This window comes from Esox lucius, chromosome 20 (genome assembly GCF_011004845.1).
Source record: "Esox lucius isolate fEsoLuc1 chromosome 20, fEsoLuc1.pri, whole genome shotgun sequence".
In the NCBI taxonomy this organism is placed as follows: Eukaryota; Metazoa; Chordata; class Actinopteri; order Esociformes; family Esocidae; genus Esox; species Esox lucius.
The window spans coordinates 28,217,047-28,244,757 of NC_047588.1; the positions used below are offsets into that span (position 1 = coordinate 28,217,047).

Below are 27,711 nucleotides of genomic sequence, written 5' to 3' on the forward strand. Positions count from 1 at the left end.
CATTGCCCGCCCCCAAGCGTCACCCAACACCGAGGGAAGGAAGCAAAATTCTGTTTCCCCAAAAAACGGAAGTGGAAAAAATAGCACACAGTGACATACCTTGCAGTACACACCACTGTCTGGACAAGCTATCTTGGAAGTCTATTGGAGTTAGTGGTGTTATAACAAAAAAATTCAACCAAATAGAAGATTGATGTCATTTGTTGGAACGCAAAACGGCGGGTGAGTTGCAAGAGCATTGAACGCTGAGTTTTCACGGAACATTTTACCGCAGACTTGTTCAACTCTTAGTAGCAGGCCTCACGTAATGTAATGTAATGTAATGGCGGAGTGTTTGTAACTAGCTAGCTACCCAAGCTTGCTAGCTGGCTACATGGTCTAGCGACTAGCCAACGTCGTAGCTACCATAAGATAGCTACCATACTGTAGAGTAGTTGACTATCCTAGATCGTTCAGTTTCTTGTTTATGAGTCGATATTAGTTGGCTAGCCAACTAACTTCACTTTGTAACCAACGTTACAGTTGCTTCTAGCTAAAAAAGCTGTTGTTTACTGTAGTACTTGCCAAAACAACTAGCTAGTTTTGTTGTTTATTAGTAGCTACTGCACCTCCAGTAATGGCTAGTTAATATATCTTTGTCGGTATGACTAGAATAATATTTATTTGCTAGTAGTCCAGCCAGCCTGCAAAAAGTTCTAATTTTTGTTGTTGCTTGTTACCGACTGGCTTCTGTGTTTTCGAAAACAACAATATAAGATGCCAGCTACACAAAGTTAAGCCGGTTGTTCGTTGGAGTTAAAAAATGAAAATAGTAATGGATTTAGGGAAAACATCCTGATGTTCATAACTTACAGTAGGCTACAGGCTACATAAGAAGAGCATGAAACAAACACATCCAGATTAATATGTAATGGAATAGCACGAATAATGATGTCTGTTAACAGGGAGTTGTTGAGTGGGTCTATGTGTTGGTGTACAGGTTGTTTAGGTTTTGTACATATTGGTGGGGGAGGACCAGTTATAAAATGAATAGTAGCAGCACCAAGTGTGTGTGTGACCTCAGTATAGCTGTGTGTTTGTCTTTGGTTGATCCTGCGCCACACACACCTGCTGCACTGTGGGTTTCAGTCTGGCCCACTGCACTTTCAGCAAATAAAATGTTCCTGTCAAATAAAAATGAAAAAATATATTTTGATAAGCAGCCTTTAGATGAAACCTTATGGTATGTCCAGTAGGGTACGAACCTGACGCATAAGCATGTTTTCAGTAGTTCATTATCCGTTTGCCATGTAGTCACATACTACTGGAACTGGATAAAAAGAACATTTGTCTCTATGTGAATTTATACTTTCACTTGAAAGTTGGTGCGTGGATTGCGTACATTTGGTTTGTTTTGGACGTGTTGGGTTTCGACTGGGGGGGGTTTTCAGCAGTTACACTATCTTTTATCCGTCTTTTGTTTGGATTAAGTTCACATACTGTGATTGGTCAGTTCACGCGCCTCCCTTTGTCCCTGGGTAAAATTACCCCTCTCCACTTCTCCCTCTTCTTTTTTGTTTAAGCAAAAGATATGTGAGCACACCTCATTCGATTGCGCAAGAGAAATGGTTTAGGCGTCAGAAATGTGGCCCTGCCCTCCCTTTCCTTTATGCCTTCACCCTGCATATCTGTCCCATTCACTCGCATGTGCTCTCTTCCCTGCCCTCCTCCCCCGTTCCCCAGTCGGCGTAGTAAATGGGACCAGCCGGGCCCGGGTCCTGGTTCGGGCCAGATGGGGGAGGCGGAGGCAGCCCCTACAGGGGCCCTGGACGCTGCAGCTGCCGTGGCTGCTAAGATCAACGCCATGTTGGTGGCTAAAGGCAAGCTCAAGCCGTCTCAGATAGGACCCCCCGGGCCCCCGGAGAAGGTAAGGGCAGAGAGTATCTATGATAGCGACAAGATAATCTAGCACCCGCTCTAACAATGGAAATACGTTTCCTCCAAAGGTAGGCCGATTCAGGCAAGATCACACAGAACCAGTCTTGCCCGTTCTCTTTTGTCATCCTTTACCTTTAATCACTGTCTTCACCAGGTTGTGGGTGCCGGGAAGCCCCAGCCACCCATGAAAGCTAAGGATGACCTGGTGGTGGCGGAGGTGGAGATCAACGACGTTCCTCTCACATGTCGGAACCTCCTGACTCGTGGGCAGACACAGGATGAGGTGGGAGCTGAGGATGTCACTATGAGCCTATGAATTCACTGATGATAGACCGAGTTACCAAGAGCCCCTCTGGCAGATACAGATAGGTGGGGGTGGCGAGATGAATAGCTACAAACCTCAAGGGAGAAATGGCAGAGACGTTGTTTGTTCATACCTGGTTGTACGCAATTCATTTTGACAACTGCACACCAGAGCAGGGAATTGACGAAGATCAGACTGTGCTCTTGGCTAGACCGAATCAAACAGTTCATCTAGTCTACTGTTTTCCTCGCAGTCATTTTTTGTGGTCTTGTTTTTAGCAATTCTTCTTATCATCCAACTCATTATGATACAACAATCTTTGAATTAATAACTTTAAAAAATTGCATGTCCTTAAAAATGAGTTTGGTGGACGGTTGGCCCACTTCTGCTTCTTTGTTTTGTGTACAGATCAGCAGAGTGAGTGGCGCTGCTGTGTCCACCAGGGGGCGGTACATGGCAGCAGAGGAGAAGAACAAGGCTCTACAAGGGTGAGTTGCTATTCACGGATGCTTTATTAGCACCATTATTTCAACCAGCTTAGTGGTTACTAATCTATCTATGGTTTCCAAAAAATGTTGTTCTGGGGACCACCATTACTTTGAAATGCTCTCGAGGGCCCTTATTCTCTGAATTGCTCAAATTTAGATGAATCAGTAGAGGTGATATTTGTATTGTTTTCATAGACAATGTTCATAATTATACATTTATTTAGATTACTCATGAATACACAATTAATATTTCTTAATTTTTTTGTTTAATATAGAAACATCAATAATATGCTTAAATAAATATTAACTCCCCTGAGTATAAACATGTTCAAAACACCATGGGCTGTGATTACATCTGTCTTCTTGAATAACTCCGTAAGCTTTGCACACCAGGATTGTGCGATATGTTTTCTCTGATTCCTAATGAAGCACTTGTCTGTGTGAGCAGGGACCGGCCCCTCTACCTCCACGTCCAGGGACAGACCAGGGAACTGGTTGACCGTTAGTACACATCATCTCCCTCTACTCATTAAGATCAGCACCCGGACCCTTGTTCCCTATGTGTTGATGATCCCATCCGTCTGTCCCTCCCCAGGGGCTGTGAACCGTATCAAGGAGATCATAACTAACGGGGTTGTGAAGGCTGCCACCTCCTCCTCCTACAGTGGAACTGGAACCACGGTCACAGTCTACCAGCAACACAACCCTCCACCTCCTTCACTGCCCCCCATGAACCACCATCACAGACCGCACTTTCAGTCCGGGGTAATGTCTATGTGGATTTTCAGTCCGGGGTAATGTCTATGTGGATTTTCAGTCCGGGGTAATGTCTATGTGGATTTTCAGTCCGGGGTAATGTCTGTGTGTGGATTCTCAGGCCGGGCTAATGTCTGTGTGTGTGTGTGTGTGTGTGTGTGTGTGTGTGTGTGTGTGTGTGTGTGTGTGTGTTTTCCGTCCTGGGTAATGTCTGTATGTGATCCTGGTTTTGCTATACATGTTTGGACTCCTAGTCTCCACAAGGCAGTAGAACCTGACAGTTCAGGACTCTTTCTTGTTAAGGGTTAGTGTAAAATTCAGGTTCACAAATTCAGGTTAGTTTTAGGGGTTATGTTGTGGTTGGGCTTAAAGTCTACATTTTTGTTGTTAGGAAACATTTTGAATAATTCTTCTGATTCCCAAAAGGAGAGAAAAACAAACTTTCTGTCTGAAATATAAATGTATCCACTCAAATTGAACCATTTTCTTCATTCGTGGATCTTTAAGCCTCACATTCATGTCCTCCCCTTTCCAGATGCACTATGTACAGGACAAGTTGTTTGTGGGTCTCGAGCACGCTATCCAGGGCTTCTCTGTGAAGGAGCGGGTGGAAGGGCCAAACTGTTCCTACCTGCAGCACATCCAGGCGGAGACAGGGGCCAAGGTGTTCATCAGGGGGAAGGGATCAGGCTGTCTGGAGCCCGCCTCCGGGAGAGAGGCTTTCGAACCCATGTACATCTACATTAGGTAGGTTCCTCTCCCTGAACTCCGGAAGGTCCTGAACCCATGTACATCTACAGGAGGACAGTAGCCGTGTTGTCAGAGTCTAAGAGGTCATACCGATGAACATGTATTTAATCCCCCACAGCGCCTAACGGTCAGACACATGAACCCATGTATCCTCTGTCTCTCCCCAGTCATCCCAAACCAGAGGGCCTTGCTGCAGCCAAGACGCTGTGTGAAAACCTTCTCCAGACGGTGAGTGTCTGTCCGGGTGCTGACTGACTGACTGCCTGCCTTGTCTCTGCTCTGTATGACGCCCTCTCATTTCAAGTGCCTTGTTATGGAACATATCCCGTCTGTAAATCTGGGGCTCATCTTCCACAGGGGGTTGCGTTTTTATGGGTTCGGCCGAAACAATTCTGTCGTGGGATTTAGTTTGTGACCACGTACCTAGTCTGTCTATTGAGCCTAATGGTTTTAACTTGCATGGGGCCTATGTGGTCAGACAGCCAGAACACTGCTGTTTCAGTACTGTCAGTGGTCACTGTTATGCCTGGCTGTATGCACTGCTTTTTGTCTGGGCTGCTCCAAATGAGTGTTTACCCTGGACTGGAGTTTGTTTTACTAAAACGACTATTAGAACCAGCAAATGTGTTATGAAATCATTATAACCCATGAGCTGGTTGTTTTGAATATGGGTGATTTTGACCCGGGGGGACCGAAGCAGGCATTTCTTGCCAAAAAACATACCACCTGGGGTGCGCCCCAGACCTCCCCGTGGCTGTGTTTGGCTGCTGGGTCTGACAGTCTGTTCTGTCTTCCTCCAGGTACACGCGGAGTACTCTCGCTTCCTCAACCAAATGAGCGCCATGATGCCCACACAAGGTAGATTCCATGCTCGCTACTCCTTCATATCGAAGGCGCCACTGTGTCAATGTGTACTGACGTGTTCCTCTGTTCTTCAAGGCTTCATGCAGCCCCCTATGGTCAATGGGATGCCCCCACAGCCCCCCTACTACCCCCCAGCAGGCTACCAGCCCAGCTACCCCCTCCCTGTACCTCCTCCCCAGACCCAGCCCGTTCCTCCACCCTATACTGTCCCCCCTCCCATACCACCTGGTGTGCCCGCTGGTCACCCCCCTCCCAGCCAGTACACTCTGCCCCCCGCCCCTATCAGTCTACCACAGGTGAGAGTTTACACACACACACACACCTACGGGGACACACGTTTTTACTATGTCCTTGTTTGGAAACTATCAGACCAAGATTTATTGAACCTGGATTGCATTCTGTCTCTTTCCAGTCTCTCCCCCCTGCTCCTTTCCCACCTTCAGCTCCGGCCCCGCCCAAAGCACCGCCTCCTGCTGTCTCATCCAATCCACCGCAGAAAAGACGCTTCACAGAGGAGGTGCCAGACGAGAGGGACAGCGGCCTGCTGGGATACCAGGTGATTTATCTTGTGCTCGCTCTCTCACTGTAGATCCTGTGTGTTCTATTCTACAGACCATTTTGAATGTGCTCCAGTATCTGTCTTTTCAGTGTCAACTTGTTTTTCTTCCTAATAGATCATATGACGTTCAAAGAAAAACATTGTTGTAACCATAGCTCAGTAATTACCTGAGTCAGTCTGTATCTGGATTATTTAAACTTTCAGATTATGGAGATTCAGAAAAGGTATTGTTGGATAACGATTAAATGAACATCAACATATTGAAATGTCTGCCCTTAATTTAACAATATTCTATTATTTTATTCATTTTCTACAGTCCATTCTTATTTTGTTACATGTGTAATCAGAGCATGTGTGACCTTGATTGAACTAAATACTGTGTTTTGGAAAGGGAAATATGTTTTAGGGAAAATAACATTGCAGTTCAATTCCACTCAGGAGAATTAGTGTACTACTTTTGGTTTGTTATGCAGGGCTATTTTCTTGGTAGTGAGTTAGGGCAGGGCCTAATCAGGGGAGAATGTGTGCTAATGCGCCTGTGTGTTTTTCTGCTCATAGCATGGACCCATTCATATGACTAATTTAGGTGCAGGCTTCCCTGTGGGCAGCCCCGCCCCTGAGGCTTCAGGACCCCCGCCACCGAGTTCCTCCGGGCCGCCGAGGGAGAGGGACAGGTAGGGGATTGGTGGACACGGGTCCCTGAGGCACCGGTTGTGGAGGCTTTTGTTTGTTGTTGATTGGTGGTAGTGTAACACCAACTCTCTGTCCTACAGTAGGCAGCTGATGCCTCCGCCGCCGATGCCGATGAATGGAGGAGTAAGACCCAAGATGGAGGAGAGGAGGGCGCTGCAAGGGCCCCTGGGTAAGGGCCCCGCCCCATGTAATTCCCTGACCCCGCCCCTGCCCTTAAACCCAACCCTGGATGCCTTCACCCCTCCCATCCTGTCAGACTTGCACTGCACCCTGCACTTGGTTTTCAGCAGCCAGAGACAAATAGCATTATGCATGCAAACATGCTGTAACAAGTGACAGAACAGGTTTTAGTGTAGTAGCAGCTTTGATCCTCACCCTTCCTTGAGGAAACCGTCTCATCACCGATCCCAAATCGACCCCACAATAGGCTCCGCAAAGGGCAAGGTGGAGCTAGTACCATACTGCCTACATCTCTGGGATGGTTTGAGAGGTTGGCGGTCTCTAGGGGCTAGGTATGGGTTTGTGATTGGGGCCCCTCTCTCCATGTTGCCGGTGCTGTCCCTTCACCGCCCGTCCCTTTCTGATGACGTCATCAGAGTGTCTGTGCCCGTGTGTGACTCCCTCACTAACGAGACTCTCTTTTTTTTGTGTTCTCTCTTTCTCTGTGTTTTTCTTCTCTTCCATGTCTCTCTGGGGGGATGCTGGATGGGGGTGGGGCTCTTCTCCTGTGGCGTTGTCCTGCATCATGATTGGATGGCCCTAACGATGGTGACGGTGGCTCCCCACCGACCAATGACTGCTGCCGCTGACCCATGCCCCTCCTCCTCTACCTAACACACCCCTGCTTCCAAACACAATGCACTCTATTAACTGTTTCTCTCCCAAAAATGTTGTTGATAAACGATTAACTTCCAACTGCTGTTTTTGAAACCTTTTTGCTGGTCTTTGGTTGTGTTCTCTCTCTTTTTCTCTGCGGTCCCCCTCTCCACACCCCTTCTTTTGTTCTCCCATCTCCCTTTCTCTGTTCTCTCCCTCTCTCCTCTTTCAGAGCCGCCAGTTAAGAGGATGAAAACCGGCCTTGTTGCGTACACTGGCGACTCCTCGGATGAAGAGGAGGATCACTCCAACCCCAAAACCTTGGGAGCAGGTAACCACGGTAACCTCGCTGGGGCAACCCACTCCACACCCACATCATCTGCGGGCTGGACTCTGGGGTACCGCAGCCCGCCTCCACCGCCCCAACGTGCCAAAACACAGCAGGCACAGACCACGCAGCCTATGCCCTTCTGGATGGCCCCATAGCACAGGACCCCCACCCTTCTCCAACACCACGGGTCTTCTGATGAGCCCCTCCCCAAACGCTTATATCCCACTCCCTTCCTCCCCCTGAACTATCAGCCCTACCTGGTCTTCTACTGGATAGATCTTCTTTTGACGTGACTTAGATTTCCTTACAACGTGTTTGTCGTGGGCCCAGCGGGGAAGAGGTGTTTCTGTGGACTAAGCTGACAGGCTCATGAACTGGCTCAGCTGCAGCCAACAGGTTGATGTGAGAGACGATGGCTGGAATGCTAAAACAGCTGGAAGCCCCAGATGTACACCCAGAGAGCCCGATTCAGCTGTACTCTGTTTGAGCTTGGAATAAGAGACGCGGCTGAGGAACTGATAATGTACATGTTGAATAATAGAACCATGTTTTTACCTGCTCATGAATGATCCACCTCTGGTTTTACTGTTGTAGAAAACGGAGGCGGAAGAGAATCGATACATTCACAATGACTTGTGTAAAATAAGCCCTTCACCCTACCACTTTTTGCTTTCCCATTGTTACTCACGTCTCCCTCTGATGATACAGACACAGGAGTTGGGTTTTTAGGAAATGCTATTGACTCCACAGTTCTCATGTTTTTGTGGAATAAATTGACATTATTTATCTCTGTGTATGAGTTTATTTCAAAACATTTTTCCGTTAAAAAGCCAAATAGGAAGGTGGCTAAACTAAATGATAGGTGTGATTCTCTAACACCATGGGCTTAAATGAATCATCTGTACCTGTTACACTGTCCTTGGCCATGCTGTCAATGTTCCACTGATGACACCTGTTACATTCCTCTGTATTGGGTCCAAGCAGTGGGCAGGCTCGTGATTGCACACTCCTTCATATCCACTCTCCTTGAGGGGCCTCCGGCTTTTTCACCAAATGGTTTTCGGAAGGGAACTGAGATCTTCCCTTATTTATTTTTGCAGCTGGACAACTTTGGATCCCATGGCAACCAGTTTAGAGATGGCTTTTATTTACAAACCATTTGACTGCCTCCACTGGGCTGACTGCACTCAACCACACAAACACACTCATTTACTGGCCACACTCACACTTCAGAAATGCTGCTTTCAGACCTTTTCACTATTCCTTAATGCTTAGACTCTTACTATGTTCCACTGCACCTGTAAACAGTCTCACTCAGCCCCCCTCCAATCTGATACAAGTGTAAATACTGTACTGCCTCTTAACTCTGTTTGCATCCTTATCTTTATTCACACTATAATTAGTATTGTCTATCTCTGCTAATTTAATGTATTTATTTACCTTATTTACTCTCCTGTTGCACTGTTGTGAGCGAACCAACAAGTGTTTCTTTAAATGGTCCAAGTTGTGTGTACCTTTCATAAGACAATTAAAATATGAAACTTAAAACATGGGTGCCATGCTGCTGAAATGGGGACAGTGGATTTGAGAAACATACACAAACAGAGTGGAACTGACAGCCATATGAAGCAACATTGGAGCAGACAGGAATGTGGAGCAACAGAGTGGAGCTCATAGGGATGTGGAGCAGACAGGAATGTGGAGCAACAGAGTGGAGCTCATAGGGATGTGGAGCAGACAGGGATGTGGAGCAGACAGGGATGGGGAGCAACAGAGTGGAGCTCATAGGGATGTGGAGCAGACAGGGATGGGGAGCAACAGAGTGGAGCTCATAGGGATGTGGAGCTCATTGGGATGTAGGACAGTAGAGTGGAGCTGATGGACATAATGTGTATCGGAGTAAGTCAGGTGGAGGAGCTGAAGACTGAATTTCAGTTTCACTGGGAAAAGGTGGAGGAACTTAAAGAAGGCAGGTGGTTACATATAGTGTAAACTATTGTTTACTCTTGTGTAGAAAGTATCATGTATTAAATACATTCCAGAGTGTTTTTGTATACCTTTACAATGTCAGCCTAAGATGCTAGAGGCCACCAGGATCTAGGGGTTTTTGTATTTCATTAGGGTCACTATGTGGATCCTAGTATTATTACAGATCCTCTGAGTCTGCTTGTGCTTTTGATGATGTTGGTATCTAAGGTTTCGCTCAATGACTGAAAGTCTTGGGGGACAGCTAGTACTGGCTCGCCTGCAGCCAGACAGATACTACTACATACACATCAATCCACATGCATTAAATAACAGGCTGCTCCAGTGTCACTGAGAGACGGGTAACATCAGTTGTAGTAAGTTCATGTTCTCTCAGTAAAGTTATCAGCGCAGTCAGTACTAGTAGATTATAAAAATATATTTACTACAGCTGTATTCAGTTGTTTGCTCATGGGTCTTTCTGCCTTAAGTTTTGCTTGATCGGGTTGGGATCAAGTGATTGACTTGGCCATTGAAGACTATGGCCAAGTCAAGTCTTTGCCTTAAAAAACTCCTGGGTTGCTTTCACAGTATGTTTTAGGTCATTGTCCATCTGTAAAGTGAAGAATTAATTTGGCTGTCATCACACTGCCTCCACCGTGTTTTACAGATGATGTGGTACGCTTCGGATCATGAGCCGTTCTCAGCTTTTTCCATATATTGGTAAAGTCTAATCTGGCCTTTCTGCTCTTGAGGCTTGTGAATGGTTTGCACATTGTGATGTCTTCACTTCTCTGATGTCTTGTGAAGTCTTCTCTTTATGATAGACTTGGATAATGATATGCCTGCCTCCTGGAGTGTGTTCTTCACCTGGCTGGATGATGTGAAGGGGTTTTTCTTTACCATGGAAAGGATCCTACGATCATCCACCACTGTTGTCTTCTGTGGATGTCCAGGCCCTTTTGTGTTGCAGAGCTCCTGGGAGTGGCCAAATCAACTGAATTTACCAAACAGTAGATTTGGCCGCTCCTAATGTTCCTGCTATATCTCTGATGGATTATATTTTTTGCAGCCTAAGGATGGCCTGTTTTACTGGCATTCAGAGCTCCTTTGACTGCATGCTGTGGGTCACACCTGGAATCAACTCCAGACCTTGTACCTGCTTAATGGATGAAGAAATAATGAAGGAATAGGCCACACCATATGACACAGCTTTTCAGTCAGTTACCTTTGATCCCTTGATGAAGAGGGAGCTACATATTAAAGAGCTGTGATTCCTAAACCCTTCTTCCACTTTGGATGTGAATCCCTCAAATGAAAGCTGAGGCACAGCACCTTAAGCCCTTTAAGCACATTATTTAACACGTAACTTGAATATATTTCGGTGAACAGCCAAAATAACCAAACTTGCGTCAGTGTCCAATTATTTCTGGAACTAACTTTATATAAAATATATATATATATTTTTTCTTGTTCTAACACATGGCTCAGCTATAAAAGAGACCTGCATTTCAGACTGCTCTGTATAAATAAAGGTGATATAAAATGACATTGTGTTTTACTCGGAAGCAGCCATGGCACTAGGCATGGGTCAAGTGTTAGTACACATTATTCCTAAAAGGTTGCAGACGTTGCATATTGTTACAATATTTACACAACACACCACGTTAGCAGCTGTAGAAAAACCCTGTGCCAGAAAGTGGGGTTAAACAGGTGACAAGAGTTTAAAGGAGGGAAACTAGATCTGCCCACACCACCCTTCTCTCACACACACACACACACACAAGCCACATCTTGATTCTGGTCTCAGGACTTTTCAAGGGGGCTGTGACCAATGGCTATTTTTAGAGTCTGTCTTAGCTCACTCTCTGTCCTACTGTATCCCTCTCATATCTCTCCCTTTCTCCGCCTTCTCCCTCTCCGTTTCTAGCTACTTTCTGTTCATCATCCGCTTGTCTGTCGCTTTGCTTTCTGTTCTCTCTGTATCTTTTGTTTTGTCCCATCTTTTCATCTGCTTTCTCTGTTTACACTCAATTAATGTTTGTCCTCTCTGCAAACTTTCCTCTCTTGTAATCTCCTCTTTTGGGTGCTGTTTGGAATTGATCCTCTCTTCTCCCTTGCTGTTTCTTCTGTTTATCCAACCTTATCTCTCTATCTTTCCACTTTTTCTTTCTGTCCCTCTCATTGTTTTGAGCTATGGGGAAGACAGAGTTGTATTCGGTGTTTAAGAGCTTTCTGGACTGCCTCTGCCTCTCTGTGAGTACCCATCCTCCTCTTGTTCCTCGTTTATTTCCCTAATCCTCTCCTTTCCGCTGTTGTGCGCACTCCATATAATTTTTTCATATTGTTTGAACGTTTTTATTAGCTTTTTTCTGTGAATATGTATATAGTGCCGTTTAATACTTTGCAACCCTCCCCTGCCTCTCTGTTCTTCCCCTCTACAGCAGAGAGGTAGAGGGAGACAGAGGATATGAAGTTCATACTGCAGTTTAGGGTCTTCACTATCTACATTCAGCCAATGGCCAGTCTCTAGGAGGCTCATCTCTCTCTGCCCCCCCCCCGTCTTATATTAATAACAGTCTTAGAATGTGGATGGAAATAGTCCCGGTGTGGATTCATAGAGGCAAGCCTGTCACTTGACATTTCTCCTTTAGCCCCTTTACACCCCAGGGCAGGTTAGTACAGGGCAGGGAGAGGGTGCATACAGTATACACAGGCCACAGTGAATAAGGATTCTGTTCAAATGTTGTTCAGCGGTCCAGGGTCAAAACAGACGATTTCTCTCTCTGTTTGTGTGTTGCATTCTGTGTGTGTTATTAAAAGGGAGGTTTACACTTACCCGCTAGTACCGTCTAATCGCTTGCCCCCTCCCTTGACCCCTTACCTCTGACCTTTAGCGGACCAGCAGTGAGGGGCCCGAAAAGGAGAAGGCGTCTGGAGATGGTCACCTGTCCTACGAGAATGGAGATGTGTTGCAAGACAGATGTAGGCCCCATTTACCTTGCCATGTACCAGCCCATTAGCCTCAATCCCTGTCCACTGCCCTCTAGTCTTCGTACAGCGAAGAGATGTGATGGGTGAATGTTACTGACCATCTCAGACAGAGGGCTGTAGGCTCTAGCACCCTGTCCAAGGGGAATACCTGTCCATCCCACTGCCTCACTACAGAACCAGGGGATGGGCTCCACCCGTTCCTGTACTCCACCCGTCTGTTTACTGTCCTTCTGTTCCCCATCAGATGAGCTGGTCAGGACGTTGGGGGAGGGCACCTTTGCGAAGGTGGTCCAGTGTGTGGACCGACACAGGTACCACGCCTCGATGGAAATTCACACACACGTTCAGAGCGTGGGAGGCAGACCAAGGCCTGGTTGTAAGCCAGCCGCTCTCTCTCTCTCTCTTTGTCTCTTCCAGGGCTGGGGAGCATGTGGCCCTGAAGATCATTAAGAACATAGAGAAGTACAGAGAAGCTGCTAAACTGGAGATCAGTGTCCTAGAGAAAATCAAAGAGAAAGACCCGCACGACAAACAGTCAGCATACTGTCTGTCTGTCTGTCTGTCTCTCCCACACACTGTCTGTCTGTCTGTCTCTCCCACACACTGTCTGTCTGTCTGTCTCACACACTGTCTGTCTGTCTCTCCCACACACTGTCTGTCTGTCTCTCCCACACACTGTCTGTCTCGTACGTTTACTGTGTCTGCCGGGGTATTTGCTGACCTGCATATTTAAATGTTGTCGTGTGCTGTGAATAGTGATTGGTGGATTATTGGGGGGGTTGGGAAAAGGGGGTTTTCAGTGCAATGAGGGTTGCCTCATCAGAGTTTGACCGTAAGTCTTGGCTTGTCTTTCTTTTAGTCAGTGTGTTCAGATGCTGGACTGGTTCGACTACTGTGGTCATGTGTGCATCTCCATGGAGCTCTTGGCTCTAAGCACCTTTGACTTCCTGAAGGCCAACAACTTCTCGCCATACTCAGTGGATCACATCCGCCAGATGGCCTACCAGATCTGCCTCGCTGTTAAACGTGAGTGACACGCACACACACACACACACGTATCACACGTAGCAGGTAGATCTCCAGAACCTGGATTGGTAATGCTGTCACATCAATTCCCCTGCGTTTTTCCTGTGTGTCTGGTTTTGGCCTATGTGACCACAGGAGGGCACCGTTTCATTCGTGTACATCAGTTTGCCGCACGCAACTTTTGACAAAGCTGGGCGGTTGAGATATGATGATGATGGACGGTTTATCTTGTTCCCTCTGCAGTTCTTCATGACAACAAGCTGACCCACACTGACCTCAAACCCGAGAACATCCTGTTTGTCAACTCTGCCTACACCACCACTTACAATGCTGAAAAGGTGGAGAGAGAGCATGGAGAATCAGAATACACCATCACAACCAACGATTAAACAGAAACACACAAATGAAAAGCTATTCTTTCCCTTAACCCCCCACCTCTGTCTGTCGCTCTGTTTGTTTGTCTCTCTGTTTGTCTGTCTCTGTCTGTCTCTCACAGAAGCGGGATGAGATGAAGGTGAAAGATCCGACAGTGAAGCTGGTGGACTTCGGCAGTGCCACATTTGACCACGAGCACCACAGTGCCATCATATCTACACGCCACTACCGTGCTCCTGAGGTTATACTGGGTGAGAGATACACACACACACACACACACACACACAGACACACTCTCATACGTCTAGGACATTTACTATGTACAATGCATGGTAGAATGTGTTCCTGTTCCTCCCTCAGAGCTGGGCTGGGGTCATCCGTGTGATGTGTGGAGTATCGGCTGCATACTGTTTGAGTACTATGTAGGCTTCACCCTGTACCAGGTATTGTGAGTGTGTGTCTGTCTGTCCATCCAAAACCATGAAAATAAATCTGTCCTCACATACAAAAACTGTTATTCTGGTTGTCAGGGTTAAGTTTGGGGTAAAGGGTTGTTTTAGTAAATATGACAAATAGCGAGATAAGTTGGGGGGTTCCTTACTCCTGCTGACCAGTTTGCGATAAGTTGGGGGGTTCCTTACTCCTGTTGACCAGTTTCTGATAAGTTGGGGGGTTCCTTACTCCTGCTGACCAGTTTGTGATAAGTTGGGGGGTTCCTTACTCCTGCTGACCAGTTTGTGTGTGTTTCTGTATTAGACTCATGACAACCAGGAGCACCTTGCCATGATGCAGACACTTCTGGGGCCTCTGCCTTATGCTATGATACGCAAAACCAGGTGGCATAAATACACACACACACACACACACACGCACGCACAGCATAGACACACATGATAAACAACTGACACTCTTAAATTTATCTTTCAGAAAACAGAAGTATTTCCATCATGGCCGTTTGTACTGGAACAAAAATTCCAAGGCTGGACGATATGTCAAAGAGCATATCAAACCTCTATGGGTGAGTTACATATTAGAATAACTTTTCCTTCTGGAGAGACTTTCTGATCTGTTGGACAGCTATTTGGGCTTCCTTCTCATTTCTTTATTATGACGATCCTTCTTTGGTCATCCGCTGAAGATCTGCCTTGGTCTACCAGGCTGTTTGTATTGTCTGGGTTAGGGTTTTGTTTTCAATTATCTTCCAAATTGTTGTTTTTGTTTCTGATTGTTCATCCTCATTATGGCTTCCTTGACATTCATTGACACCTCTTTGGTCCTCATGTTGACAGACACCAACAGCAGACATTAAAAAACAAAAGGAAAGTCTAGAACCAAGACTTTACATCCACAGCTCTCTTACGACTGTACAAATTTGGTGATCGAACATATGTGACAAACTAGAAGCACCGGCGAAGCCAATTGTCCTATAATATGTTGGTGCCCTGGACTATGGGGAGCGTTTATACAGTGGATATAAAAAGTCCACCTTTAATGTGACCTATAACGTGAACAATTCAATTGAAAAACAAACTGAAAACTTTGAGAGAATTTAAAAAAAATAAAATCACAATAACCTGGTTGCATAAGTGTGTACACCCTTAAACTAATACTTTGTTGAAGCACCTTTTGATTTTATTACAGCACTCAATCTTTTTGGGTAGGAGTCTATTAGCATGGCACATCTTGACGTGGCAATATTTACCCACTCTTCTTTGAAAAAGTGCTCCAAATCTGTCAGATTGCGAGGACATCTCCTGTGCACAGCCCTCTTCAGATCACCCCACTGATGTTCAATTGGATTGAGGTTTGGGCTCTGGCTAGGCCATTCCAAAATGTTAATCTTCTTCTGGTGAAGACATGCTTTTGTGGATTTGGATGTGTGCTTTGGGTCATTGTCGTGCTGAAAGGTTAACTTCATCTTCAGCTTTCTAACGGACGCCTGAAGGTTTTGTGCCAAAATTGCCTGGTATTTGGAACTGTTCATAATTCCCTCCACCCTGACTAAGGCCCCGGTTCCAGCTGAAGAAAAACAACCCCAAAACATGAGGCTGCCATCGCCATGCCTCACTGTGGGTATGGTGTTCTTTGGGTGATGTGCAGTGTTGTTTTTGCACCAAACATACCTTTTGGAATTATGGCCAAAAAGTTCAACCTCGGTTTCATCAGACCATAAAACATTTTCCCTCTTGCTTTTGGGGGACTTGATGTTTGTTTTTGCAAACTTCAGCCAGGCTTGGATGTTTTTCTTTGTAAGAAAGACATTGCCAACCTACCCCATTCATATTTAATGTTGCTGTAGGCCTCTTGGAAGCCTCCCTGACCAGTTTTCTTCTCGTCTTTTCATAAATTTTGGAGGGACATCCAGTTCTTGTTAATGTCTCTGTTGTGCCATATTTTCTCCACTTGATGATGACTGTCTTCACTGTCTTCCATGGTATATTTAATGCTTGGGAAAATATTTTGCACCCTTCTCCTGACTGATATCGTTCAACGAGATCCTTCTGATGCTTTGGAAGCTCTCTGCGGACCATGGCTTTTGCTCTGAGATGTAAAGAAAAGGTTCTGACATGATTTATCTTTGTCTCATTCTTTTACATCACAAAAACCTGGCATTTTCACAGGGTTGTGTAGACTTTTTATATCCACTGTAAATACTTTTTGTAAATAGGTAAAGCAATAAATGCACAAATAACCCTAAACATTTTAATGGAGAATCTCTGCTTCAACCTTAGTAATTATTTAATTTCATGAACTTTGAGAGACAAAAACAGATTTTTCACTGTCCTCGTTATTACAAAGAGATTCAGTACCCTCGTTACCTGGAACTTTACAGACAATATTTCCTTTGCCTTATCATCTCTCTCCCTGAACTGTCCATTTCTCACTTTTTTCTCAGAGATATCGGTTATCAGAAGCGGAGGAGCATCATCAGTTCTTTGACCTGTTGAAGAAGATGCTAGTATATGAGCCCTCCAAACGCCTCCCTCTCTCATCAGCCCTTTGTCACCCCTTTTTCCTTCCACTCCGTAGACACAGCTTAGCCTGGGACATCTGACAATGACCCCTGTCCTCTAACCCTCAAAATGGATGTACACCCCAACAGTGGATTTTCTCTGAGGTGGAAGGATAGTCTGTTACACCTCTTCAGGGTTTCGTTGACACTTAGTGATATACTGTACCAGTCAAACGCTTGGACACACCTACTCCATAAAGGTTACTATTTTCCACATTGTAGAATAATAGCAAAGACTTCAAAATGAAATAACACATGGAATCATAGTGTTACCAATTTTGAACAGATCAAAATACATTTCATGTTGTAGTTTCTTTAAAGAAGCCACCCTTTGTCTTGATGACAGCTTTGCACACTCTTTTCATTCACTCAACCTGTCCGTCATTACCTCAAGACATGAAGATCAGTCAATGAGGAAAACGTAAAGAACTTTGAGCATTTCTTCAAGTGCGATCGCAAAACCCATCAAGTGCAATGATGAAACTAGATCTCATGAGCACCGCCACAGGTAAGGAAGACCCAGAGTAACCTCTTCTGCAGTGGATAGGTTTGTTACCAGTCACAGAAATTGGCAATTAACTGCAACTCAGATTGCAGCCCAAATAAAGTAATAGACACATCTCAACATCAACTGTTCACAGGAGACTGTGTGAATCCGGCCTGCATGGTTAAATTGCTGCAAAGAAACCACAACTGAAGGACACCGATAAGAAGTGGAGACCAGCTTGGTCCAAGAAACATGAGAAATGGACATTAGACTGGTTGAAATGTGTTCTTTGGTGATGTGTCCAGTTTTTTGGCTCCAGATTTTTGGCTCCAACCGCTGTTTCTTTGTAAGAAGTAGAGTGGGAGTGGTCCACGATGTGGTCTCATGGTGTAGTCCCACCATGAAGCATGGTTTTCAAGTTTAAAATCAGTCAGTCTTATAGGTTTATCTGTCAAATGCACTGAACAACACAGCGTCATCCTGCACAATTAAATTATTGTGACATGGCACCCGACAACTACGTAGTGAGAGTTAAGAACAATACAGTATATACGCAAAAATATAGCCAGAAAAAAGCAGCAGTATACATAACACTGTATACTAGCAGCAGTTTAACAAGAAACCAGACAAGCCTAATTCAGCCGGCCCGCAATAAGAGGTGTTGTTCGTGGATGCTCTCTCGAGATTCAAACCCAGGTAACCCATGTGAAAAGGTATGTCTTTAACCACTACACCACAGAGCTGACCATTTGCTGGGTGTTAGTATGCCAGGTGTCAGTATGGCATATTGACGTTATATATAATATTGTCATGCATTAACATCACGTCAAGTTTGAATATTTCGTTAGACACCATTAACCATTGTGTTAAACTGAGTAATGTTTCTTATTAAGTTTCCCTCCTCCACAAATAGTATCTATACTATTAGAACTGCATGACTTTTGCCACTGGCCGTTTTAAAAGCTTATTAGCCAGTAATATGTCGCTAGACACCATTATGCATTTTGTTAAACTTTGTAACGTTTCTATTTAATTGTACAACCACCACAAATAGCATCTATTAACCATATGGCTTTTGCCACTTCAGTACGTTTTAACAGCTTATTAGCCATTCGTGAATGACATTGATATAACTACTGTATCAATATAGGTGACAATAACAGACTTTAACGTCAAGTGAAAAGATGAGAGAATCGTGTAGCCAGCGAAGTGTTTGACTATCCTGAACAAATCCTAAAACATAATACGAATTCCACCAGAAATAGTCGCAATATAACAGTAAACAGATGGCCGTTCGTCTAGCAGCAGGATATTATGCTAGCAGCGCTAACTCAGATTTACTTTTTCAAAATAAAAGCCATCATTGAACTATATAAGCGATATATTTAACAATCTAGTCTTTCATTTTATGTCCATTCTTGTGTTGTTCTTTCCGTTTTTTTACGTGCTAGATTGTTAACTATATGGCCTTATACATTTCAATTATGTATTTTATTGTGATAATGAAAATCTGAGTGCTGCCAGCATAATATCCTGCTGCTAAAATAACACTAATGAAGCCTCGTTTGGCCATCACCACAGGTAAACAGTTTTTTTCTGAACAAATCCTCTTTCACCACTGGCGTTTTTAACAGCTAATTAGCCATTCGTGAATGACATTGAGAATCTATCAATATAGGTGACGATAACTGACTTATGTCAAGTGAAAAGACGAGAGAGTATTGTGTACGCAGCGAAGTGTTTGTCTGTCCTAAACAAATCCTAATATCCACCAGAACTGTTTCATTTTAGGTTTCCTATTACTTAGCTACATATGGTTATAACCAGCAAAGTTTTTGTCTGTCCTGAACATCAGGTATAATGTGTTTAACTGTTACAGATGTCGAACCTGTTGTTCCGTAGCCTGTGTCTCTAAACACTACGCTATATAACAAGGGGTAGTCAGTCAGTCAGTCAGGGATGGACTGATGGACTCACTCAGTATGAGACAGTCACTCTTCTAGGCCGGCTCCTCTTACGTGGTCCTGCAAAAAAAGAAGAGTACTGTAGAACTAGCAGCATTCTGGGTAGTATTATTTAACATTTAGATATGGCTAGTATGGCAGTAAAATACATAAGTGTAAACAAGCATCAGTTGGTAGAGTTATTGAATATTATAGATATATATGAGTGTAATAAGCTTATGAATGGTGACATAGCACACTACAACTAAATAGTGAGAATTTAAGAATAATAATACATACACAGCAAAAATAAAGCAAGAAGATAAAGCAATAATATTCGTAAACACTGTAAACTAGCAGCAATATTGGTAGTAGTATTGAATATTAAAGATATGGCAGGAATGGCAGTAATTTACTTAACATTTTTAACTAGCATCAATTATAGAAAGGGTAGGATGGGGAGTGTGAAGAGTATGGTAGAGGTATTGAGTATTAAAGAGTGTAATATGCTTATGAATGGTACATGCAAAGGAATATTTTAATACCCATTAAAAGTACTTGAAAGGACATCAGAGCATCTGGAAAGTTTGTGTGTGATCAGTATGATCATGGATCATTGTTGCTGGTTGAGGAGCCTGATGGCCTGAGGGAAAAAACTGTTTTTGAGACTTGCGGCCTTCAGCGGAGCAGCTGCCATATCAGGCAGTAATGCTGGCCGAGAGGATGCTTGTGGTGCACCTGTAGAAGTTGGTGAGAAGTTTTTTAAGACATGCCAATTTTCTTGAGTCTGCTCAGGAAGTATAGTTGTTTTTGGGCAGTATTCACTGCCGAGTTTCCTTGTCTGGACCAAGTGAGGTCATCATTGATGAGCACACAGAGAAACTTGAATTCGGAGACACTCTTCACTTCAGCTCCATTGATGTGTATGGGGGCATGACCCCCCTCCGCTGCTTCCTGAAGTCCACGATCATGTCTTTAGTCTTGCAGATGTTGAGAGAGAAGATGTAGCCAGGTTCCTTACCTCCTCACTATATGCGGTCTCGTTGTTGTTGGAGATGAGACCCAGGATGGTAGTGTCGTCTCCGAATTTGAGGATGATGGTCAAGCTTTGTGTGGCCACACAGTCATGTGTGAACAGGGAGTACAGGAAGGGACTGAGTATGCAATCCAGTGGGGCTCCAGCAGATGTGAGTTCTGACCAGCTGCTTGAAGCAGTTCATGATGATGGAGATTAGTGCTACAGGGTGGTAGTCAATCAGGCAGGTGATGAAAGGTTTCTTCAGTACAGGGATTTTGGTCTGTTTGAAGGAGGAGGGGACTACAGACAGAGACAGGGTGAGGTGTGATGGTGTGGGGGTACTTTTCTGGTCTCTGGGATTTATTTGGAATTCAAGGCATACTAAACCAGCATGGCTACCTCAGCATTCTGCAGTGATACGCCATACCATCTGTGTATGCTTGTGGTGGGATTATCGTTTGTTTTTCAACAGGACAATGACCCAAAACACACCTTCAGGCTGAGTAAGGGCTGTTTGACCATAAAGAGAGGGATGGTGCTCCATCAGATAAGCTGACCTCCACAATCACCCGCACTCAAACCAATTAATAAGATGATTTGGGATAAGTTGGATCACAGAGTGAAAGACAGGAAGCCAACAATTGCTCAGGAACTTTTGGAACTCCTTCAAGACTGAGAGTGTGGCTACACTGAATAATCTAAAATAAATATGTATGATATAAATGTATTTTGATTTGTTTAACGCTTTGTTGGTTACTACATGATTTCTTATGTGTTATTTCATAATTTGGATGTATTAACTATTATTCTGCAATTTGGAAAATATAGAAGTAATATATAGAAGTATGTAGTATGTCCAATAATATCTTATAGTAGTCATAATTATATTAAATACTCAAACAAATGAACCAGGTGTTCAAGATATAACTATGTTAAATAATTCACTGAATACTTAAAACAATGTACCAAAAAACCTGTCAGAAGCCTTCAAACGTTTTCCTCTTGAAAGAGTATCTAAACAATAAATAACTCAACTATGTGAACAGCCTGTAACTGCATTACAGACACACACACACTACCTATTTTTGTACAGCTGTAATTGGAAATTGTTAACTACGTTTTTATTATGTAGTGACAGTATAAACTTCATGATGTTATAATGACCTTTTCTACTGTTGTTTTTGCGTAGATGTTCTGTTTGTTCACCACAACATGTACACTCACTTACATACTCACACACCTCACCCATTCACCTGCCCATACATCTCCAGATCCCTCTGCCATCCCAGCTTGAATGACTGCAGACCCATGGACTGTGCCTATTCCTGTCCATGACTAAGACCTTCCTCAACCTCAGTTAGTCCACAGGTCCAACAGGATTCTGGACGAAACTATCAGCGTGATGATTCACCACATCATCCAACACCTCAGCAACCCAAAGTCGTCTGCAAGGATACTGTTTGTGGACTAAAGCATTGCCTTCAACACAATCATCCCAGAACATTTACGAAACAAGCCCATTTTAGATTTTTTTCCCCTCAGCAATGGAATGTGATGCCGGGACGATTGCACTCACCCCTTTCTACTCCCCTACACCAACAACTGTACAGGCAACAATGTATCTGTCAAACCAATCACTGACAGCAATGAGTCCATGTACTGAGGAAAGATCAACCGGCTGGTGTTGTAAGGATTTGCTCACCACAGCTCCAAATTGTGAAATAAATAGCTGCACTAGACTAAACTCAAACTCTCTTCAACTCCATGAAGATATACCACACTAAAGCCTAAATGTGTATATCAGCTGTAAATCCATGTATATTTTCATCTCATTACATTATCTGAAGTGCTTAGTAGCCATGTGTACATAACTATATGTCAAATGGTAATCTGACTCAATTTATTTTTGTAACACTAACAGGAGATATTGCTGCACTTAATAAAATAAAATAAAATTAACTGGGTATTTATGGTGCTTTCTACTGATCTCTGTTGGCATCTTGTTGCTATTTCCTTCTAGCTGAATCACCAAAACTCCAACACACAACGCTGTGTGCCATTTGGACCCAGGCCTCAGTTGGCATCAGGGCAGAATGTGATTGAGTGTTGGCTTAGAGTCTTGACAAGTTGTCTTCAGCCTTGGCCGTGTGTTGCTGTCAGTCTGAAGCAGACCACATGCAACAACACAGTTCTGATAACACTGATTGGGATATGGACCTCATCCGAAAGCATGTAGGGGTTTTCCATCACAGTCTTGGGTTACATCAACAAGAACATTGGTGGTTAATGTTGTCAGTGACTGTGCATGATGACAGGCAATATCTGTGCAAGGCTTAAGACTAGAACCTTTGCGTACAAGGACCAAGACTCGGATCCGGACACCTACAGGAACTCCAAGCAGGCCTACAATATCCATCCAGCATGAGGTACAGGAGGAAGATAGAGTCATGTCCGCCGGCCACAATGCTCATCGGGCCATGGCTCACTTGCAGGCGATAATGAACTACAAAGGGAAAACCACTGTAAGTTACCCAGCAATGCAGACCTCCTGAATGAGCAAAATACCTGCAACGCTCAATTCAACAGTTAAACTGAGCAATGCTCAATAGCCCCTGCTTTCCCGGATGATTGCATGATCACAATCTTTGTGGCCAACGTGAGGAAAACCTTTAAACCGGTCTGGGGGGCAAATTGAATACCAAGGTATGTTCTCAAAGCAACACATCCAACCTCTCCCTGTCTGTAATCCCAACCTGCTTTAACATGACCACCACTGTCCCATTCCAAGGCAGCTGGCCTGAATGACCCCCCCCCCCCCCCCCCCCGCAGCACTCACATCCACTTCTCACATCCACATACATGCAGGGGTTGGTAACGCCGGTCACAAGCCTCATCAACACCTTGAGCTGTGGGAGTGACCGCGTGCTCACTTGCCACTCCAACACCATCATCTGATGACACAGCGGCGTGAGATGTGATCACTGAGGCCGGCCTACAGGGAAGAGGTCAGCGACCCGGCAGTGTAGTGCCAGGCTAACATCCCCAACTACAGGAAGACCAAGGAGCTGGTGGTGGAGAACAGGAAGCAGGGGGAGGAACGCACCCCATCAGTATGGTGTTGAGGTCGAGCAGGTCGAGTGCTTCAGGTTCCTGGCAGTCCACACCAACGAAGACCTAACATGGTGAAGACCTTCACTTCATAAAGAGGCCAAGAACAACAGGCTCAGCAACAGCTTCTACCCTCAATCCATAAGACTGCTCAGTAGTTAAATAGATGTCTACCCCGGACTGTCTGCATTGACACGGACACTGTTTTCCTACTCTAACTTACATCCCAATAATGCAGGGGTATCACATTCCCCTGCACTAGATACCCCTGTACAAAAATCGATTCCAGTGCATTTAATATACTGTAATTGTTTTATTTATTATAATTTATCTCCAAAGATGCACCTGTTTTAACTGGCACTTGACCAATAATATTAGATGTGTGTTTTTCCCTTTTCTTGGCAGTGGTAAATGCAGTGTTAACTAACTGTGAAGGTCAATGCAGGGTGTTAAAGTATGTGAATCAGGCTAAAATAAGAGTTCACATCGCCAGGGAGGGTATCACTCATGTATCTTCTTCCACCAGTCTGATGACTGAGGCGCTGAGACCACTTATTCTGCATCATGTTTATCTACTGATGCAGAAATGTTACAAAGGACTGTTTTTTAATGGTCTTGAAAGCATGCCCTCAGTGTATTTACTGACGTGTATGAGAGAGAGAGAGAGAGAGAGAGAGAGAAAGAGAGATGTAGGTGACTTGTGGGTGTGTTTTCAGATCAGGCTGGCCACACTTTACGTGCTGGTCGATGATGTACTTAGCGATCCCTTAAGAAGCTCACACAGCAGTGCTCCTGGAAGCCGAACACCCTAATACAGACACACACATGAATTAATCCCTAATTAAAATCTAACATACAGTTTAGTCTCTATAGTAGTATACACAGCATGTACTAACACAGATATGTATTTTCTGTCTTATTATTAGATTTAAAAAGGGTTGGCAGTTATTTTGTCCCTGCTACAGATCTAAACAACCTACTTCACATTTATGAACAAACTGAAGAAATACCAAATGTGTATGGAGTCAGCAAAACCAAAATGTATCATATCACAGCACTGGTAAACTTGGCTGACCAACTCCCTGGCCAACATGGCTGACCAACTCCCTGGCCAACATGGCTGACCAACTCCCTGGTCAACATGTCTGACCCAACTCTCAGGCTAACATGGCTGACCAACTCCCTGGCCAACATGGCTGACCAACTCCCTGGCCAACATGGCTGACCAACTCCCTGGCCAACATGGCTGACCCAACTCCCTGGCCAACATGGCTGACCAACTCCCTGGCCAACATGGCTGACCCAACTCCCTGGCCAACATGGCTGACCAACTCCCTGGACAACATGGCTGACCAACTCCCTGGTCAACATGTCTGACCCAACTCTCAGGCCAACATGGCTGACCAACTCCCTGGCCAACATGGCTGACCCAACTCCCTGGCCAACATGTCTGACCCAACTCCCTGGCCAACATGGCTGACCCAACTCCCTGGCCAACATGGCTGACCCAACTCCCTGGCCAACATGGCTGACCAACTCCCTGGCCAACATGGCTGTCCTAATATCCCATCATAAAAATCTCAGATCTGTGCATATGGACAATGCTTGTTGGACCTGTGGTGAATGGGGTGTGGCCTCTCAGTCACCTTGGCATCAGTGGTGTTCTAATCCATCACAAACCAAGGCTGAGGGAGGGGGAGAAAGGGAGAGAGGAGAAAAGAGTGGGACAGGGGGAGAGAGAGGGACAGGGGGGGAGAGAGCTGTGGGAGGGAAGAACTTGGGTTTACTGGACAGCAGTCCTTGAGGGCCACACACACACACACACACACACCACACAGTCTCCCTCTGGCCCTCCAGTGCGTCCTGCCAAATAGGCCCTGGTTGACTAAACATAGTGAGGCATGGTGCAGCTGGACGTTAGGACAAAGGGAATTCACCTAATGCCCCTCCAGGGCTACAGTGTGTCAGCGTCATGTCTCAGGGTAATTTGATTAGATTCAACCTCAGACTCAGAGTAATGTCTCAGGGTAATGTTTCAGACTCAGATTAATGTCTCAAGGTAATTTCTCAGACTCAGAGTAATGTCTCAAGGTAATACCTTAGACTCAGAGTAATGTATCAGGGTAATGTCTCAAGTTAATACCTCAGACTCAGAGTAATGTCTCAAGGTAATTTCTCAGACTCAGAGTAATGTCTCAGGGTAATTTCTCAAGGTAATACCTTAGACTCAGTGTAATGTCTCAGGGTAATGTCTCAGGATAATTAGATTAGATTCAACCACAGACTCAGTGTAATGTCTCAGAGTAATGTCTCAGACTCAGTAATGTCTCAAGGTAATACCTCAGACTCAGAGTAATGTCTCTGGGTAAAGTTGGTAGTATCAATCAAAATCAATGTATTTATAAAGCCCTTTTTAAATCAGCAGTTGTCACAGTGCTTTTTACAAAACACCCAGCCTGAAATCCCAAGGAGCAAGCAACAACAGTGTTCAAGCACAGTGGCAAGGAAAAACTCCCTAAGAGGGGCTGAAATGTATGAAGAAAACTAGAGAAGAACCAGGCTTGGAGGGGTGACCAGTCTTCTTCTGGCTGTGCCGGGTTAACATTTTAACAAGTTGTAATAAAGTGGGGTGAACAAGTATTTGATACACTGCCGATTTTGCAGGTTTTCCCACATACAAAACATGTAGAAGTCTGTAATTTTTATCATAGGTACTCTTCAACTTTGAGAGACGGAATCTAAAACAAAAATCCAGAAAATCACATATTTTAAGTAAGTAATTAATTAGCATTTTATTGCATGACATAAGTATTTAACACATCAGAAAAGCAGACTTTAATATTTGGTACAGAAACCTTTGTTTGCAATTACAGAGATCATACGTTTCCTGTAGTTCTTGACCAGGTTTGCACACACTGCAGCAGGGATTTTGGCCCACTCCTCCATACAGACCTTCTCCATATCTTTCAGGTTTCGGGGCTGTCGCTGGGCAATACGGACTTTCAGCTCTCTCCAAAGATTTTCTATTGGGTTCAGGTCTGGAGACTGGCTAGGCCACTCCAGGACCTTGAGATGCTTCTTACGGAGTGTTGTGATAGATAAAATTGCCATCACAGGAGCCACTCCTTAGTTGCCCGGGCTGTGTGTTTTGGGTTGTTGTCATGCTTGAAGGCCCAGCCACGACCCATCATCAATGCTCTTACTGAGGGAAAGAGGTTGTTGGCCAAGATCTTGCGATACATGGCCCCATCCATCCTCCCCTCAATACGGTGCAGTCATCCTGTCCCCTTTGCAGAAAAGCATCCCCAAAGAATGATGTTTCCACCTCCATGCTTCACGGTTGGGATGGTGTTCTTGGGGTTGTATTCATCCTTCTTCTTCCTCCAAACACGGCGAGTGGAGTTTAGACCAAAAAGCTCTATTTTTATCTCATCAGACACCATAACCTTCTCCCATTCCTCCTCTGGATCATCCAGATGGTCACTGGCAAACTTCAGACGGGCCTGAACATGCGCTTGCTTGAGCAGGGGGACCTTGCGTGCGCTGCAGGATTTTAATCCATGACGGCTTAGTGTGTTACTAATGGTTTTCTTTGAGACTGTGGTCCCAGCTCTCTTCAGGTCATTGACCAGGTTCTGCCATGTAGTTCTGGGCTGATCCCTCACCTTCCTCATGATCACTGATGCCCCACGAGGTGAGATCATGCATGGAGCCCCAGACCGATGGAGATTGACCGTCATCTTGAACTTCTTCCATTTTCTAATAATTGTGCCAACAGTTGTTGCCTTCAAACCAAGCTGCTTGCCTATTGTTCTGTAGCCCTTCCCAGCCTTGTGCAGGTCTACAATTTTATCCCTGATGTCCTTACACAGCTCTCTGGTCTTGGCCATTGTGGAGAGGTTGGAGTCTGTTTGATTGAGTGTGTGGACAGGTCTCTTTTATACAGGTAACGAGTTCAAAGTGGTGCAGTTAATACAGGTAATGAGTGGAGAACAAGAGGGCTTCTTAAAGAAAAACTAACAGGTCTGTGAGAGCCGGAATTCTTATTGGTTGGTAGGTGATCAAATACTTATGTCATGCAATAAAATGCAAATTAATTATTAAAAAACCATACAATGTGATTTTCTGGATTTTTGTTTTAGTTCACAGTACGATACCTATCATAAGAATTACAGACCTCTACATCCTTTGTAAGTAGGGAAACCTGCAAAATCGGCAGTGTATCAAATACTTTTTCTCCCCACATTAATAAATGCATGTGAGCTGTGTCCAGAGTCTATAAAACCTAATTAGGTCAGAAGCAT

The 27,711-nt window shown here is 44.6% G+C and overlaps 2 protein-coding genes across 3 annotated transcripts; both read left to right on the top strand.

Annotated features, from left to right (window-relative positions):
* The first annotated feature begins 55 nt into the window (after positions 1-55).
* khdc4 (KH domain containing 4, pre-mRNA splicing factor) lies at positions 56-8,264 on the top strand. The gene is made up of 14 exons (XM_010884788.5): positions 56-222; positions 1,723-1,906; positions 2,072-2,200; positions 2,630-2,709; positions 3,158-3,210; positions 3,305-3,474; positions 4,001-4,212; positions 4,383-4,443; positions 5,016-5,073; positions 5,155-5,375; positions 5,492-5,635; positions 6,197-6,312; positions 6,412-6,500; positions 7,380-8,264. The coding sequence occupies exons 1-14, from the start codon at positions 194-196 to the stop codon at positions 7,631-7,633; spliced, it is 1,800 nt and encodes a 599-aa protein (XP_010883090.1). The 5' UTR covers positions 56-193; the 3' UTR covers positions 7,634-8,264.
* Positions 8,265-11,328: 3,064 nt separating this feature from the next.
* On the top strand, positions 11,329-22,229 carry clk2b (CDC-like kinase 2b). Of its 2 annotated transcripts, none has more exons than XM_010884790.4 (11): positions 11,329-11,699; positions 12,341-12,428; positions 12,682-12,748; positions 12,855-12,971; positions 13,297-13,463; positions 13,707-13,801; positions 13,960-14,089; positions 14,199-14,281; positions 14,595-14,674; positions 14,766-14,856; positions 21,571-22,229. In XM_010884790.4, exons 1-11 carry the CDS (start codon positions 11,640-11,642, stop codon positions 21,595-21,597), a joined length of 1,005 nt encoding a protein of 334 aa, XP_010883092.2. In that variant the 5' UTR covers positions 11,329-11,639; the 3' UTR covers positions 21,598-22,229. The 2 variants fall into 2 exon arrangements, with proteins under 2 accessions (XP_010883092.2, XP_010883091.2); XM_010884789.5 differs by lacking the exon at positions 21,571-22,229 and adding an exon at positions 16,735-17,087.
* Positions 22,230-27,711: the final 5,482 nt, after the last annotated feature.